Raw genomic sequence first — 18379 nt, 5'->3', positions numbered from 1 at the left:
CCTTGGGGCGCACCAGTGCTATTTGTGAAGAAGAAGGATGGGACCATGCGGATGTGCATTGATTACCGCCAGTTGAACAAGGTCACCATCAAGAACAAGTACTCGTTGCCTCGTATTGATGATTTGTTCGACCAGCTGCAGGGTGCGAGGGTGTTCTCTAAGATTGACCTGAGGTCAGGATATCATCAGCTGAAGATTCGGGACTCGGATGTTCCGAAGACTGCATTCCGGACTAGATATGGCCATTATGAGTTTCTAGTGATGTCCTTTGGCTTGACCAATGCGCCAGCAGCATTTATGGATCTGATGAACAGGGTATTCAGGCCTTATATTGATTCCTTTGTCATCGTCTTCATTGACGACATCTTGATATACTCGCGTAGCCTGGGAGAGCACGAGCAGCATTTGAGAGTAGTGCTTCAGACCTTGCGAGAGCAGCAGCTGTATGCTAAGTTCTCCAAGTGTGAGTTTTGGCTTGAGTCAGTGGCATTCTTGGGGCATATTGTGTCCGGAGAGGGTATTAAGGTTGATCCCAAGAAGATTGAGGCAGTTCAGAGTTGGCCACGTCCCACTTCAGTGACCGAGATCAGGAGTTTCCTGGGATTAGCAGGTTATTACCGGCGGTTCGTGCAGGGCTTTTCATCTATTGCATCACCCTTGACTAGACTGACCCAGAAGGGTGCCCCATTCATTTGGTCCGATGATTGTGAGGAGAGCTTCCAGAAGCTCAAGACAGCTTTGACTACGGCACCAGTTCTTGTATTGCCTTTCGGCTCGGGGATGTATACTGTATATTGCGACGCCTCACGCGTTGGTTTGGGATGTGTGCTGATGTAGGAGGGGCGAGTTATTGCATATGCCTCGCGTCAGCTGAAGATTCACGAGAAAAATTACCCTGTGCACGATTTGGAGTTGGCAGCGATTGTTCATGCTCTTAAGATATGGAGGCACTATTTGTATGGGGTGCCTTGTGAGGTTTACACCGACCACCGCAGCTTACAGCATTTGTTCAAGCAGAGGGATCTCAATTTGAGGCAGCGCAGGTGGCTTGAGTTGCTGAAGGATTATGACATTACCATTCTTTATCATCTGGGCAAAGCGAATGTGGTCGCGGATGCCTTGAGCAGAAAGGCGGAGAGTATGGGTAGCCTAGCATTCATTCCAGCAGAGGAGAGGCCACTAGCCTTGGACATTCAGTCCTTGGCTAACAGGCTTGTGAGGTTGGATATTTCAGAGCCCGGCCGAGCTCTAGCGTGTGTGGTCGCCCAGTCTTCGTTATTGGGGGAGATCAAGGGCCGGCAGTTCGATGATCCACATTTGGCAGTCCTCAGAGAGACGGTACTTCAGGGAGGTGCCAAGGAGGTTTCTATTGGCGAGGATGGTGTGCTGCGGCTCCAGGGCCGTCTATGTGTTCCTAATGTTGATGGTCTCAGGGAGAGGATTCTAGAAGAGGCCCACAGTTCGAGGTATTCCATTCACCCGGGAGTTACGAAGATGCATCGTGATTTGAGGCAGCACTACTGGTGGCGGGGGATGAAGAAGGACATAGTGAAGTATGTGACTAAGTGTTTGAATTGCCAGCAGGTCAAGTATGAACATCAGAGACCAGGCGGCCTACTTCAGTGGATGCCTATACCAGCGTGGAAGTGGGAGCGCATTACCATGGATTTTGTAGTTGGGTTACCGCGGACTTTGCAGAAGGTTGATTCGGTGTGGGTCATTGTGGATAGATTGACCAAGTCGACCCATTTCATTCCAGCGGCGACTACTTATACAGTAGAGAGGTATGCTCAGATCTATATTCGGGAGATAGTCCGATTGCATGGTGTGCCGGTGTCCATCATATCAGACAGAGGCCCTCAGTTCACTTCCCTTTCTGGAGAGCCGTGCAGAGTGAGTTGGGGACTCGTGTAGAGCTTAGTACAGCATTCCATCCTTAGACCGACGGACAGTCGGAGCGGACGGTGCAGATTTTGGAGGATATGCTTAGAGCATGTGCGATTGGTTTTGGAGGGCAGTGGGATCAGTTCTTGCCTCTAGCAGAGTTCGCATACAACAACAGCTATCAGTCCAGCATAGAGATGGCCCCATATGAGGCTTTATATGGTCGACGTTGTCGTTCTCCCATCGGGTGGTTTGAGCCTGGCAAGGCTAAGTTACTTGGTACAGATTTGGTACAGGATGCCTTGGATAAGGTAAAGGTGATTCACGAGAGGCTTTGCACAGCTCAGTCCAGGCAAAAGAGCCATGCGGATCAGAAGGTGCGGGATGTATCATTTATGGTTGGTGAGAAGGTTCTCTTGAAAGTCTCGCCCATGAAGGGCATTATGAGGTTCGGGAAGAAGGGAAAGTTGAGCCCAAGGTTTATTGGCCCCTTTGAGGTGTTGAGGCGAGTTGGGGAGGTTGCTTATGAGCTTGCGTTACCCCCTAGTTTATCGAGAGTTCACCCAGTCTTTCATGTTTTGATCCTTTGGAAGTATCAGGCCGACCTATCCTACGTGTTGGACTTCAGCACCATTCAGCTAGATGAGAGCTTGGGCTATGAGGAGGAGCCAGTTGCTATTATTGATAGACAGGATCGCCAGCTGAGGTCCAAGAAGATTTCTGAGATGAGAATCCAGTGGAGGGGCCAACTGGTCGAGGAGGCGACCTGGGAGTCTGAGGAGGACATGCGGAGCAGATATCCCCACTTATTCAATAGTCCAGGTACTTTTCTATGTCCGTTCGAGGACGAACGTTTGTTTAAGAGGTGGAGAATGTAACGACCTGACCGGTCGTTTTTCCTTTTAGAACCCCGTTCCCCTAAAGAAAGCCTCCCGTACTTGCTTTAACTAATTTACGACTTGTGGGGGGCGATTGGTTTGGGAATTGGAAGGGTTTTGAGTAAAATATGCTCATTTGCTTCTTTAGGACTTTCTTAAAAGACCAAGTTTGACTTCGGTCAACATTTTGGGAAAGCGGACTCGAATTCGTGATTTGACAATTTTTGAGGGTCCGTGGGAAAATATGGGACCTGGGCGTGTGTCCGAAATCGAATTCCGAGGTCCCTAGCCCGAGTAATGAATTTTTTATCTAAAATTGTTTAATTGAAGCTTTAAGGAATTAAAGAAGCTAAGTGATCATTGATTCCCTAGGTATCGGGCTCGGATTTTGGTTCTGAAGTTTGGTACAGGTCCATAATGTCATTTAAGACTTGCCCGTAAAATTTGGTGTCAATCCGAGCAGTTTAAGGGCATTTTGACCCGTTAGAGAAGAATTAAGAACTTGAAGATTCAATAGTTTGATTCATTTGGTATTAAGGGGTGATTCCAAGATTTAGCGTTGTTTCGAATGATCCAGGGGTTCGAGTAGGACCGCCTCGTGATTTGAGACTTGTCGGTGTGTTCTGGCGGGGCTCGGGAGCCCTGAGCGTCAAACGAGCGAGGTTCGAGCGAAGTAGAAATATTGAGAAATAGCTGAAGTTGCTGCTTCTGTCATAACCGCATCTGCGGTTCTTGGACCGCAGAAGCGGGACCGAAGATGCGGTCATTTGATCGCAGAAGAGTCCTAGGGCCTGGCCAAGGGAGACTGCAGATGGGGCTTCATAACCGTAGAAGCGGTTCCGCAAAAACGGTCCCCCGACCGCAGAAGCGGTTCCGCAAAAGCGGTCCCCCGACCGCAGAAGCGGCCCTGTAGCGTCAGGCCAAATTCGCAGAAGCGGCACAAAATCCGCAGAAGCGGACCCGCAAAAGCGGGCACCTGACCGCAGAAGCGGTCCAGGCTTCTTGGGCCATTTCCGCAAAAGCGGGCCCATTTCCGCAGAAGCGGTCCTAGCACCGCAGAAGCGGAAATCGCTGGGCAGAGAGTTCATTTAATTCGAACTCAAAGGCCATTTTTCATTTCTCACTCCACACTTAGGCGATTTGGGGGCTTCCAAAGAGAGGGTTTCAACATAGCACTTCAAGGTACGTTACTCCCATGCATTATTAGTTTAAATACATGTATATTAGGTAGATTAAACACTAAAAATTAGATAAAATCAAAGGGTTAGAGCTAGACCTAGGGTTTTAATAAAATTAAGATTTAAGCATGAAATTTGTTATGAAATGGACTAGAATTTATATATTATTGATCCTTAGGTTGTAGAGGACAATTTCCTTCGAAAAATATCGGAATCCGGGCACGTGGGCCCGGGGTCGGAATAAACTTGCGGAAAAGGTTGGGAAATTACTTAAATAGTTAGAATTCGACCTTGTAAGCCTTTATTGACTAGTTCTTACCTATTTTAACTAGTTGGTGATCGTTCGGTTTCGAAATAAGAGCTTGGGCTTGTTCTCGATATTGGGAGCGCGCTTTGGAGCAAGGTGAGTCTCCTTTCTAACCTTGTAAGAGGGAACTGTCCCCATAGGATTAATAATTGAGTAATTGCTGCTAAATGCGGGGGCTACGCACGCGCTAGGTGACGAGAGTCCGTGCGTAACTACTACTATGTTAATGGTCCGGGTAGTTTAGGACCCACATCATGCTTATTTTACATCACTCCCTATATTATCTTATTACATGAGCACCTAGGATATGCTAGAGATTTAAAAAGGGATTAAGAACGTACTTGTATAATTGTTGAAGTCTTGCTTGGAATTTATGACTATTGATGTGCCTTGTGTGTATACTTGATATTTCTACTTATTTGTGGATTGGGCCGATCGCCTCGGTATGAATAGATGCATCTATAGGCGCGCCGTCGACCCTCGGCAAGTGCACAGTTTAAATCTGTTGGATCGGGCCGTCGCCTCGGCATGTTTGCGCATGCTTATATAGCTTTGCCTGAGATTGTTAAATGTTAGTACTACTTTTCATGGCCCGAAATGCATTGATAATTGTAACTGTAGTAATTGATTAATCGGAATCCTAGCGAGAAAATGACTTATATGCCTTGTTGTAACTGCTGCCTATTAAAGATTTTCATTGTTAAACTTATGCTCATAATATTATCTGACCCTAGTGAGTATCAAGTCGACCTCTCGTCTCTACTTCTTCGAGATTAGGCGGGATACTCACTGGGTACATATTGTTTATGTACTCATGCTACGCTTCTGTACTTAAATGTACAGGGTTTAAGGCAGGTGGATCCGGTTATTTCTCGGGTGCGCATTCGTGAGCAGGCTTGGGACTTCTATGGTGAGCTGCTTTCCTTCCATGTCGATCCGCAGCCGAAGAAGTCTTTCTTTTTTTTTTGTTATTTTCTGTCTATCGGATCCAGACAGTAGGGTAGTGTGGTATTCTTTTGGATGTATATTCTACTAGTTGCCCGTAGCTTGTGACACCAGGTTCTGGCACACACTTTGGTAGACGATCATTTTGGGGTTGTGTAATCATATTATTACAGTATTCAGTTCCTCTGGTTTAAATTCCAATTTGAGTGCTTATTTCACTTATTTTGATTAAAAGCAACATAAGTATTTTAGAAATGTTTCCGTAATTGGCTTGCCTGACAAGGGTGTCAGGCGCGCTCATGACCTATTGTAAAAATGGGTCGTTACACGCGTAAGAGGAATTCTGGTCAACTTATGTTTGTGCTTCGCGAACGCGAGGCGTTGACAGCGTTCCCTAAGGGAGTTTTTGAATAGCTGGGCAGAATGATTTAAAAGGCCTATTCCGCGACTTTTAGCCTAAGTTCCACCATTTTTGTGCGTTTTTAGAGCTTTTTGAAGAGGATTGAAGAGGAAATCAAGGAGGAACACTTGGAGGTAAGATTTATGGACTTAATACTCAATCCTAATTTGGTTTCTACCTAATTAATCATGGAAATTGTGGAAAATAAGCCTGAAAATTAGAAGTTAGGGCTTGGGAATTAGAGACCTAATTCTAGGGATTTGAGGGGCCATTTGTGGTCGGATTTTAAAGTATTCTATATGCATGAACTCATGGGAAGATGAGGGTTCCATTGATGTTAGTTTTGTCGAATTCCAAGACGTGGGCCCGGGGGCCGGGTTTGGTTAATTTCAGGATTCGTGCCGTAATTTCATTATTTTTGCATGGGCTTCGTTCCCTTAGCGTATTTTGATGTCATGATTCTGATTTTTGGTCAGATTCGACCCGAGTTGAGGCCGAGACGAGAGGAAAAGGCTTCGCGGGCTAGAGATTGGACCGGATAGAGGTAAGTAATGATTGTAAATGTTGTCCTGAGGGTATGAAACTCCGAATTTCACACCGTTGTGCTATTTTGAGGTGACATACACTAGATGACGAGCGTGGGGCCGTGCAACGTTGGGGATTGTGACCTAGTCCGTCCCGTATGACTGTTTAACTCCATATTTGATTGAAAACGGTTTGCTATCATCATGTTTTGGGTTGAACACCATATTTTGGCCTCGTGCCAGGATTTTTTTACTTTTCCTCACTGTTTTAACTTAGTATTCGTATTCGATCATACTATATTCTAGTGTTTTCACAACTCAGCCATCTTTACTCATTTTTTTTTATATTTTAAATTATATTTTGGGCTGAGCATCATGTTTTACTGTGGCCGTGTGTCTTGTGAGATTCTGACTGAGTAAGGCTGAGGGCTTGTGTTGTGAGGATACTATGGGATCGGGCTGCGCGCCGCAACATATGATACTGATTGTGATATATGAGAGGCCGAGGGCCAGATTTATTATGCCACGAGGTGGCTTCTGATTGATATGAGGCCGAAAGCCTGTTGATTATGCCACGAGATGGCTTATTATTGCGCTTGGGCCGTAAGGGGCCCCTCCCGGAGTCTGTACACCCCCAGTGAGTGCGGGTACCCAGTTTGAGATGTGATAGAGCCCGAGGGGCTGATGTTGTTCCATGTTATTGCCCGAGGGGCAGGTACGAGTGATTGTGAGATAGCCCGAGGGACTGGTTCTATTGGTATTTTGCCCGAGGGGCCGATTTGAGTTCCTATATTTTCTACTTGTTTTCATTTACTCGTTTGAACTGCTGAAAGATTTTCTAAAGAGATTTGTCTAACTAAGGAGTTTTTTTCAGCTTTTACTATTTTACTGTATTGTGTTGGTTTTACACTGCCTCGTTGTAGCATTTTTGCTGTGTATTTACGTGCTTTCTTATCGCTCAGCTGCTTTTACTTTTATTACTTACTGAGTTGGCGTACTCACATTACTCCCTGTACCTCTGTGTGTAGATTCAGGAGTCTCAGGTCACGCTAGCAAGGGTTGATTTGCTTCCAGCAGGCTGTTTGGAGTTGACTAGGTAGCTACTCGGCGTTCAGAGCCTAATGCTTCTCCTTCCTACTTTTTATTTCGTTTGTCCTAGTTCATATTAGACAATGTTGTCTTTTCATACTCCTAGACGGATTTTAGATGCTCATGACTGGTGACACCCTGATGTCAGGCTGTGTTCTGTTTTCGCATTTTCTTTTAGTTCATTCTATTTTGGGATTTATCACTTATTAATAACTGCATATGAATTTCTATAATTGTTAATTGGTTTTGGGAGTTTGTGTCGACTGGCCTTGTTTCACGAAAGGCGCCATCACGACCGGTTCCAGTTTGGGGTCGTGACAAGTTGGTATCAGAGCCTAGGTTACATAAGTCTCACGAGTCATGAGCAGGTTTAGTAGAGTCTCGCAGATCGGTACGGAGACGTCTGTATTTATCCTCGGGAGGCTGCAGAACTGATGTTCTAAACGTCAATGCCACACAAGAGGGGGGGGGGTGATTTGTGTGGTACCCAATTTTTGATTAAACTACTTCTGGAAGGACCTGGTTCTTCTAGGTGTACTAACGACTGCTGTTTGCGGAATTAAAAGTACATAAAATAAAGAACACAAAGATTTTTACGCTGAAAACACCAGGCTCAAAAGGTGAAAAAACCACGACCTACTACTCAGTAGGATTTTCCCAAACTTCCACCAAAATCACTAAGCAAAAACTGCATTTACAAAACTCTTTGTAAACCTAAGGATTAACTCTAATCCCGTTGTAGCAGCCATGCCGCGACAACTTCAAGTTAACTCTAACTTGAATACTCAAAATACCTATTACAATTGCTTCTAGATAAAGCTGAAAGGTACAATATGAAAACACCTACTACAATTGAACTAGAAATAAAGAAAGACACATAAAACTCTTTATGGAGCTGGTTTTTCAATCTGGTTCATGTAGCTTCTGGTTTGCACACTTGAATCACACACGAACTGCTTGCAAAAAGCCTTGCTATTTTGCTCCCAATTCACGTTTAACTTCTGCGTTTTTGTGCAACACTTTAATGTGAGAACCTCCTACAATTTATAGAGTTAGTAGATGAAGAAATAACTAGAGTTCTGATGCAACTCTTCCTTGGTGGAAGAGTTCTAGTTGATTTCAACTTCTAACTCCTTCCCTATCTTGGATAGTGTTCTCTTTGATTAAGGACTCCTTCTCCTTATCAATTATGCAACCTTTTCGATCAGGAGATATTAAATACACCAAGTTAAGCTTATCTCCTTCACATGCATCCCACATGCTTGAATCTGCCCGTTTTTGTGAACCTGAGGGATGGACCACAGGATGGACCTAGTTCCTGTCTGAGTTCCTTTGTCAATCTTCAAAACTAACCTTTACTTGGGCCAACAAATTCCCCCTTTTTGATGATGACAAACACTGTGATTTTCATACACTTAGGCCCTGCCAGAACTCAGCTCAAACATCAATACAATGTTAGAAACATTTTTCCTTTATATCACTTATCATCAAGGACCAGGTACATTAGGTTATAAACATCACTGTTCAAAGTGTAAACATCACTTAGTTAAAGCACAACCTTTTTCCCCCTTTTGGCATCATCAAAAAGTTGCATAAAAAATGTGAGATAACCAGATTTTAAAGCTTACTCATGGCCACTGGGGCTACTTCAAATGCAAACATGGATTAATCATCATAGATCAAACTAAGAATTTCAACCATCACAGAAATATAAACAAACAGTTAGAGCAAAAACAGTGAACTTCATTGATGATTGATATTATTTTACCACAAAGCATAAGAAGAAATAAAAATACTGAAAACATGAGCAAAAGAAACAAAACGTCCCGAACTGGGTCACTGGTTGATCAACATTAGGCTAGGATTTAAGGCTTGGAAGAGTAGGGGCTGGGTTATTTGCTAGGAAAAGTTTCATCATGTCTTGAAGAATTCCATCATTCTTCTCCTTTTTCCTTGCAAGTTCAGTTCTGAGAACATCTCTCTCAGATTCTACCTCAACCAACTGTGTCTTCAGCCTTGCTTTCTCAATATTCGTTGCCTCACTCTCCTGTACCAAGACTCTGACTTTGCTATTGATAGGTGTCTTTTTAGATGAACCAGGTTCATTAGGAATGACATTGACTTCATAATCGCAAGCAAGCAGAGTATTAACCCCACTTCTTCATAGGTACCTTGAAATGTGCAAGCACAGTTGTGAGAATGAAACCGTAGGGAATGGCATGAATTTTTGGTGCCATTGATAACTCTATCAGTAGGTCCGCGAGGGTGTTCTATTCAGATGGAACGGGTTCATCTATATTTTTGCCAAGTTGAACCAACCCCTCAGCAGCTTCGCCAGACCCACTTCCCCCTGTTTTGCTCACACTCTCTTCTATTTCACTAAATTCCTCTCCCCAAACAACCATTGCACCAGTTTCTTTTATTATACCAACAGGAGTGGGTGAAGAATCAGCCACTCTTGTCCCCTTTCCCCTCACAGTACTCCTAGCGCCCTTGCTCTCCTTTTTTTTCATTTTTACCACCAACTTCTCCAGATTATGTAGACTCTATACCTGCTATACATCCTACAAATCTATTCTCCAAATTTGCAGCAACTTTAGAAATTATCTCAAGAGAAACTTTAGAATCAGAAGATACCTGTTCAGTTTTGAAAGACCTACTTTCTTCCCCCTTAGTAGCAGACTTAAATGAATCTTCAGATTTCTAGGATTCTTGTTCCCTACCTGATTTCAATTGCTTGTTTATTTGCTTGGTGATGAAGGATTTTCAGAGGTGTTTGACATATCTAGGCTAGGGTATGAAAAGAAGAGAATTAGATTGTGTTTGGAAGATGAAAGAAGAATGAGAGTTTTTGACGGCTTGAGAGAGATGAAGTAAGGAATACACCAAAGCTGATCAATATTCAGAGGAATAATTGATGGGGTAGCTACATTTTTCAGACTCTTCGAAGTTTAATTAAACTGAAATTCAATTTTGAAGAGACGTTGGAGTGTATCCCTAGAATCTAGGTACTTCCATTTGGTTGGGACTCTTTTGAACGGGACTGGTTCACTTGTTACGGATATGTCCAAAAGGAGTTTGGTATTTGGTAGGACTCTCTGCTCATGATCCAAATATAGTTATTTCAAATTATGCAGAGTGTAGAAAACATACCGTGTTATCTTGATGAACCAGGTTCTTCACTGATAATTCTCGTGTGTGAGTCTAAATTTGCCAAAATAGAGAAAATATCATTAGAGATTAATGAGTCATTTTAACACATGGCACAAGAGTATACTATGGAAAGTATGAGACTGAGCAAGAATTAATCTAATTATACACAATTTATAGACTTTCTAACCAAATTTTTTTTTCTTTCATTTTTTTCGTTTAACCTTGAACTGGTCCTTTTAGGTGATCTTAATCATCCCTAATTCCAACCTGTTCCTCTCAAAGTGATCTCTACTTAAGGCTTTTGTGAAGATGTCAGCAATTTGCTTGTCAGTAGCACAAAATTCCACAGTGATCAAACCTTTCTCATAGTTGTCCCTCAAAAAATAGTGCCTAACATCTATGTGCTTAGTTCTATTATGATGAACTGGTTTCTTTGTCATAATAATAGCACTAGTGTTATCACAAAAAAAATAGGGATGCAACCACATCAATTCCAAAGTTCAATAATTGTTGTTTGATCCACAACAGTTGAGCACACCATGAAGTAGCAGCAACATACTCAGCTTTAGCAGTAGATAAGGCCATTGAATTTTGCCTTTTTGGTAGCCTATGACACAAGACATGAACAAGAAAGTGTGCCATACCTGAGGTGCTCTTCCAATCCACTAGGAAACCTGCATAATCAGCGTCAGCATATCCCACTAGATTAAAATTACTACCTTTTGGATACCAAAGGCAAAGGTCAGTGGTGCCTTTCAAGTATCTCAATATTCTCTTTACATTAGTCAAGTGGGACTCCTTTGAATTATCCTGAAATCGAGCACAAAGACCTACACTGCACACAATGTCAGGTCTCTAGTAGTGAGATATAGAAGAGAACCAATCATTCCCCTATACAACTTCTGATCAACAGATGAACCAGGTTCATCTATATCCAATTTCGTGGATGTTGCAATAGGAGTGTCAATTTCTTTGGATGTTCCTTCCCGATTTTGTTACTGAGGAATAGGTTCATGGACAGGTTCCCTCGAGGTTTGAGGATCAGTTCCTCTCTAGTCAGTTCCCACTGTCATGTTGCCCTGGCTGGAGGGACCTGTTCCATCACATGTTCCTTCCTGTGATGCTTCTTCAGGCTGGACTATGGTTTCACCATTTGAATTTCTTATCAGCCCAATCTCTTCATTATCTTGTTCCTGCTTCTCAGAAAGAATGTTAGTTTTAAATAACATATACATTTTTTCTACACACATAGTTCTTTTACTGTATATCTTATAAGCTTTACTATGTGAAGAATATCCCAAGAGTACTCCCTCATCACTTCTGGGATCATACTTACCTAGGGAGTCTTTGCCATTATTGTGCACAAAGCACTTGCATATAAATGCCCTAAGATGGGATATATTTAGCTTTCTCCCTTTAAGTGACTCATAGAGAATCTTCTTAACAAGAGATCTAGTCATGCAACTATTTATGCTATAGCATGCAAAAATTCAGCAAACTTAGCATTTTCAAATTCACTTCCATGGTAGACCTAATTGATTCAAATTGATTACCTAGTTGTTTCTGAGTTTTTCTAACAAAAGAAGTAAACATGTCAGATGCTTCATCTTTAGATGTTAAAAATAATGTCCAAGTAAACCTAGAGTAATCATCAACAAGCACCATCATATATCTTTTACCACCTCTTCTTAATGATCTCAGTGGACCACAGAGATCCATATGGACCAGTTCCATCATTCTGGTGGTGCTTACCACATTCTTGCATTTAAAAGAGGATCTTACCTGCTTCCCCCTTGCACGAGCCTCACAAACTTTGTCTTCCTTGAACTTGATGTTAGGCAGCCCTATCACCAGATCCTTAGAGACTAATTTGTTGAGTTGAATCAGACTTGCATGTCCAACTCTCTTGTGCCAAAGGAGGGGATCATTGTCCAACACACTTAAGCAAGTGAGTTCATTTTCTAAAAGTGTGGAAAAAACTGCAATGCATGTATTGTTTACTCTTTTTCCCTGCAAAACAATCTTGTCAATGGTAAGATTAATCACAAAATATTTGGTAGTGGTGAATGCTACCAATTTACCTTTATCACATAATTGTGATACCCTGATTAGATTGTACTTTAGGCCATCTATCAAGTAGACATTCTCAATAGAGTGAGAATCAGTCTTACCTACCTTTCCAACCCCAATGATCTCACCTTTCTTCCAATTTCCAAAGGAGACATTACCTCCTTTGAGGTCCTCAAGTGAAACGAACTGGTTCTTGCTTCCTGTCATATGCTTTGAGCAGCCACTATCCATGTACCATATTTGGCTGCTCCCTTTCACTTGGACCCACAAAAGGAAATCAGGAGTTAGTCTTAGGAACCCAAACTAGTTTGGGTCCCTTTCTATAGGCAAAAGGGTGAATCAAATTCTTTTTAGCCCAACCTGGCAGCCTATTTTCCCCTTGAACAAATTCTTTATTCTTTTGACTAGCCTTTTCTTTTGCAATACATTCACTTTTATAGTGACCAGTTTTACCATAATGTGTGCAAATTTTGTTCTCAGGAAGTGTGAGGTACTTGCTTTTGGGATCCCACTTAGGTGCAGAGGTCCCGTAACCAAGTCCTCTCTTATTCCTACTCTGGTGTTCATGTAGCCATGAAAGTGCATCGGAGGACCTATTCCATTTACAGGTTGTATCTAGCTCGTGCTTAACCTTGTTTAGATCCTCCTTAAGGACTCTTATCTGCTCATCTCTTTTGTACAACTCATCTTTCATTTTTCCTACATTTTCTTCTAAAGTGAGTTGTGTGAGGTCAGATTCCTTTTTACCAGTTCCTAATTTCAATTTTAGATTTTCAGATTTGAGCTCTAGGACTGTGGTGTCAAGTTCATGAACCTGGTTCTTCAACTCAGCATTTTTACTTTCACTTTCACTAGCCCTAAGTTCCAGATTTTTGCACTTAGCTTTCAAAATCACACACTCCTTAGACAACTGTTTCTTTTCATTGTTTAGATCCTCAGATTCATCAATGAAATCCAGGAGTAACTGAGATAGCCTTTCTTTAGACAAAAATTTAATCTTGTTTTTAAGATGAATTATACTTACCTCAGATTCCTCATCGGATTTCCCAATTGCCATAAGTGCTTGTTCATCTCCATCTTCATCTTCTGAGTCATCATCTGAGCTTTCACCCCAAGCAGCAACCATAGCCTTTGTTGATCCTTTGTTCTTCTTGTGATGAACCTGTTCCTTCTTCCTGTTCCTTCGTTCAGCTCTTTCCTTTTTCCATTCAATTTCCCATTGAGGGCAGTTTTTGATGTGGTGATCAGTCTTCCCACACTTGTAACACCCCTCATTGGTTTGTTTTTCAGGAACCCTGGTTTGTTGTAGCTTCCACTTCTTGAAGGACCATTTTCTCTTATTAGGTACTTCTTGAAATCCTTTGTGATCATGGTCATTTCATCCTCCTCTAGATCAGCACCTTCAGTGATTCTGAATTCCATGCTCCTTTCCTTCTTGGGTGCATCCATCTTCATGGTTTGCCTTCTAAGTTCATAGGCAGTGAGATTTCCAATTAGCTCATCCAATTTAAGAGTGGCAATGTTCTTTGATTCCTGAATAGCTGTGATTTTGCTTTCCCAAGAGATTGGCAGTACCTTGTCAAAATCTTCTCGACTTTGTCTTCTTCAAGAATAACCCTTCCAAGAGACTTAAGTTCATTTGTTAATGTGGTGAACCTTGTATACATCTCATGGATGGTTTCCCCTTCATTCATGGTGAAATTCTCATATTGAGAATACAGTAGTGTTCCTCTAGACCTCTTCACTTGAGGTGTTCCTTCATGAGCCACTTGCAAAGTGTCCCAGATTTCCTTAGCAGTGGTACAACTTTGAATTCTACTGTACTCGTCTGGACCAAGTCCACACACAAGCCATTTCTTGGCCTTTGCATTCTTTTCCCACTTCCTCAAGTCCTCAGCAGTGCAGTCAGCTCTTGTCTTTGGCACATCCACTCCTTCAGCATTCTTCTTTGTAGTTGCTAGAGGACCATCAGTGACTATGTCCCAGAGTTCATAGTCTTCTCCTATGATGTGATCCCTCATCCTGTTTTTCCACCAAGAGTAGTAGTGGCCATTAAAGAGTGGAGGCCTATCAATGGATTGCCCTTCCCAATTCCCAGGTGGCGCACTCATGTTGATCTTTTCCTAAGGTGTTAGCCTCTTCAAGGATAACCTGCTCTGATACCAATTGATGTTCTAAACGTCAATGCCACACAAGAGGGGGGTGATTTGTGTGGTACCCAATTTTTGCTTAAACTGCTTCTGGAAGGACCTGGTTCTTCTAGGTGTACTAACGACCGGTGTTTGCGGAATTAAAAGTACATAAAATAAAGAACACAAAGATTTTTATGTGGAAAACACCTTGCTCAAAAGGTGAAAAAACCACGACCTACTACTCAGTAGGATTTTCCAAAACTTCCACTAAAATCACTGAGCCAAAACTGCATTTACAAAACTCTTTGTAAACCTAAGGATTAACTCTAATCCCGTTGTAGCAACCAGCCTCTAACTGCTGCGACAACTTCAAGTTAACTCTAACTTGAATACTCAAAATGCCTATTACAATTGCTTCTAGATAAAGCTGAAAGGTACAATATGAAAACACCTACTACAATTGAACTAGAAATAAAGAAAGACACATAAAACTCTTTATGGAGCTGGTTTTTCAATCTGGTTCATGTAGCTTCTGGTTTGCACACTTGAATCACACACGAACTGCTTGCAAAAAGCCTTGCTATTTTGCTCCCAATTCACGTTTAACTTCTGCATTTTTGTGCAACACTTTAATGTGAGAACCTCCTGCAATTTATAGAGTTAGTAGATGAAGAAATAACTAGAGTTCTGATGCAACTCTTCCTTGGTGGAAGAGTTCTAGTTGATTTCAACTTCTAACTCCTTCCCTATCTTGGATAGTGTTCTATTTGATTAAGGACTCCTTCCCCTTATCAATTATGCAACCTTTTCGATCAGGAGATATTAAATACACCAAGTTAAGCTTATCTCCTTCATGTGCATCCCACATGCTTGAATCTGCCCGTTTTTGTGAACCTGAGGGATGGACCACTGGATGGACCTGGTTCATGTCCGAGTTCCTTTGTCAGTCTTCAAAACTAACCTTTACTTGGGCCAACAAGAACCTTTAGGAAAACTTCATATTCTTGACATTCTTGTCGTGCAAATCTGTTGATCCGAGTACTAAACTTCTGTTATTCTATTCTCTGACAGATGGTAAGGACACGAGCGACCGGTCAGGATGGACGACCACCAATTGGGGCCATTAGAGGCCGAGGACGCGGTCGAGGCCGTGGTAGGGGCAGAGGCGTAGCCCGCACAGCCATTAGGGCAGCACCTGCAGATCCACCAGCCGCCCCAGTTCAGGATCAGGTCCCAGTTGTGGACGCTCCAGCAGCACCAGCTCAGGCACCAGCTGTGCCCATTGTGATTCCAGGCCTTCAGGAGACCTTGGCCCAGATCCTGACCGTGTGTACGAGTCTTGATCAGGCGGTCACAGTTTCTACTGCCGCAGCCACTTCTCAAGTCGGAGGAGGTACTCAGACTCCCGCCGCCCGCACACCGGATTAGGTTGTTCAGGGATTGCAGACATCGGAGGCACCATTAGCCCAGCCAGTGGCAGCTGCTCAGGGTTATGTAGCTCCAGTTATGCCAGAGGACGAGCAGCGCAGATTGGAGAGGTTTGGCAAACTCCAGCCTCCTACTTTCAGTGGTGCAGAGAGCGAGGATGCCCAGGGTTTCTTGGATAGATGTCAGAGGATTCTTCGCACTGCGGGTATTCTGGAGACCAGCGGGGTCGCATTCATGACTTTTCAGTTTACGGGAGCTGCCTTCACTTGGTGGGAGGCATATAAGAGGCGTAGGCCTACTGGTGCGACACCTCTTACTTGGCAGTAGTTCTCCGCTCTCTTTTTGGAGAAGTATGTGCCACAGCCCCGCAGGGAGGAGCTGCGCAGGCAGTTCGAGCAGTTGCGACAGGGGGATATGACTGTGACACAGTACGAGATGAGGTTCTCAGAGTTAGCTCGTCATGCTATTTGGTTGGTGTCTACGGAGAGAGAGAGGATCAGGAGGTTTATTGATGGCCTCACATATCAGCTTCGGATTCTCATAACTAGGGAGAGAGTGTCAGGTGCTACGTTTGAGGAGGTTGTTGATATCGTTCATGAGATTGAGGCAGTCCGTCGCCAGGAGCACGAGGAGAGGGAGGCCAAGAGGCCTCGAGGACATGGTAGTTTTGGGGGTGCTCCTTCGAGGGGTCAGTTTCAGCACAGCAGAGGCCGCCCGTTCAGGCATGCTCAGTCAGCTCGCCCAGGTTATCGTGGGGCATCATCGGGTCATGGTTCTCACGGTTCTCGGCAGGGTCATTCCTCACTCAGTGCCCTTCCAGCCCAGGGTTCGTCTCGTGCTCCATCAGTTCAGGACTCTTCCACGCCAGGTGCTTCTGCTAGTCATTCTGGTGCTAGGGGTCCTCTCCAGTCCCCATCTTCGGCACCAGGGAGTTGTTATGAGTGCGGAGAGTTGGGACATATGTGGAGGCACTGTCCTCGTCGCCTTAGGGGTTCATCTCAGCAGAGGGTCAGCCCTCGACTTCGGCACCAGTTACTTCACCATCCACCCAGCCAGCTAGGGGTGGAGGACAGTCATCTAGGCGCCGCCCAAGAGGAGGAGGTCGATCCGGTGGTGGTCAGGCCCGCTTCTATGCACTTCCAGCTAGACCTGATGCTGTTGCTTTAGATGCGGTGATTACAGGTATTATCTCAGTCTGCCGCAGAGATGCCTCTGTATTATTTGATCCTGGCTCTACACTCTCTTATATGTCATCTTATTTTGCCCATTATTTGGATATGCCCTGCGAGTCTCTCCTTAACTCTATTTAAGTCTCTACTCCGGTGGGCGATACTGTTATGGTAGACCGTGTGTACCGGTCGTGTGTTGTGTCTATCAGGGGTCTGGAGACTCGAGTGGATCTTCTGTTGCTATGTATGGTAGACTTCAATGTGATATTGGGCATGGATTGGTTATCTCCGTGCCGGGCTATTTTGGACTGTCATGCCATGACAGTGACGTTAGCTATGCTGGGTATGCCACGGATTGAGTGGCGAGGTCTGTCTGATTATGTTCCTAGCCGGGTAATCTCATTCTTGAAGGCCCAGCGTATGGTCGGGAAAGGTTGTCTTTCATACTTAGCATTTGTGAGGGATGTCAGTGCAGAGACTCCCAGCATTGATTCTGTTCCAGTTGTGAGGGATTTTCCAGACGTGTTTCCTGCATACCTGCCGGGCATGCCACTGGACAGGGATATTGATTTCAGTAGTGATCTGGTGCCGGGTACTCAGCCCATTTCTGTTCCACCGTACCGTATGGAACCAACAAAGTTGAAGGAGCTGAAGGAGCAACTTTAGGAGCTCCTCGATAAGGGGTTCATTCGTCCTAGTGTTTCGCCATGGGGTGCACCTGTTTTGTTCGTGAAGAAGAATGATGGCACCATGAGTATGTGCATTGATTACAGGCAGTTGAACAAGGTCACAATTAAGAACAAGTATCCCCTGCCTCGCATTGATGATTTGTTCGACTAGCCTTAGGGAGCGAGGGTGTTCTCCAAAATAGATCTTCGCTCATGGTATCATCAGCTAAAGATCAGGGACTCGAATATCCCCAAGACAGCTTTCAGGACCCGATATAGTTACTATGAGTTCATTGTGATGTCTTTCAGGCTGACCAATGCCCCAGCAGCGTTCATGCATTTGATGAACAGCATGTTCCAGCCTTATCTCGACTCGTTCGTTATTGTTTTCATTGATGATATTCTAGTATACTCGCGTAGTCAGGAGGAGCACGCGGAGCATTTGAGAGTGGTGTTACAGAGATTGAGAGAGCAGAAGCTTTATGCAAAGTTCTCCAAGTGTGAGTTTTGGCTCATTGGCTTTCTTGGGGAACGTGGTGTCCAGCGAGGGTATT

The 18379-nt window shown here is 43.8% G+C and overlaps 1 protein-coding gene across 1 annotated transcript; it reads left to right on the top strand.

Moving 5' to 3' along the window:
- Nucleotides 52-17823, top strand: LOC109224166 (RNA-directed DNA polymerase homolog). Its single transcript, XM_019388753.1, has 3 exons — nt 52-471; nt 16841-16922; nt 17660-17823. Exons 1-3 carry the CDS (start codon nt 52-54, stop codon nt 17821-17823), a joined length of 666 nt encoding a protein of 221 aa, XP_019244298.1.

This window comes from Nicotiana attenuata, chromosome 3, assembly GCF_001879085.1.
Source record: "Nicotiana attenuata strain UT chromosome 3, NIATTr2, whole genome shotgun sequence".
Taxonomy (NCBI): domain Eukaryota; kingdom Viridiplantae; phylum Streptophyta; class Magnoliopsida; order Solanales; family Solanaceae; genus Nicotiana; species Nicotiana attenuata.
The sequence above is the reverse complement of the archived record's forward strand: the minus strand, read 5'-3'. Positions and strand labels throughout refer to the sequence as shown.

Excerpts from the sequence above, each read along its gene's own strand:
- LOC109224166 (XM_019388753.1), top strand. The coding sequence starts at position 52 with ATGTGCATTGATTACCGCCAGTTGAACAAGGTCACCATCAAGAACAAG. Across the intron at positions 472-16,840 it reads AGTTCTCCAAGTGTGAGTTT|GACTCTTCCACGCCAGGTGC; the intron begins TGGCTTGAGTCA and ends CCATCAGTTCAG. Across the intron at positions 16,923-17,659 it reads ATCTTCGGCACCAGGGAGTT|TTGTGAGGGATTTTCCAGAC; the intron begins GTTATGAGTGCG and ends ATTCTGTTCCAG.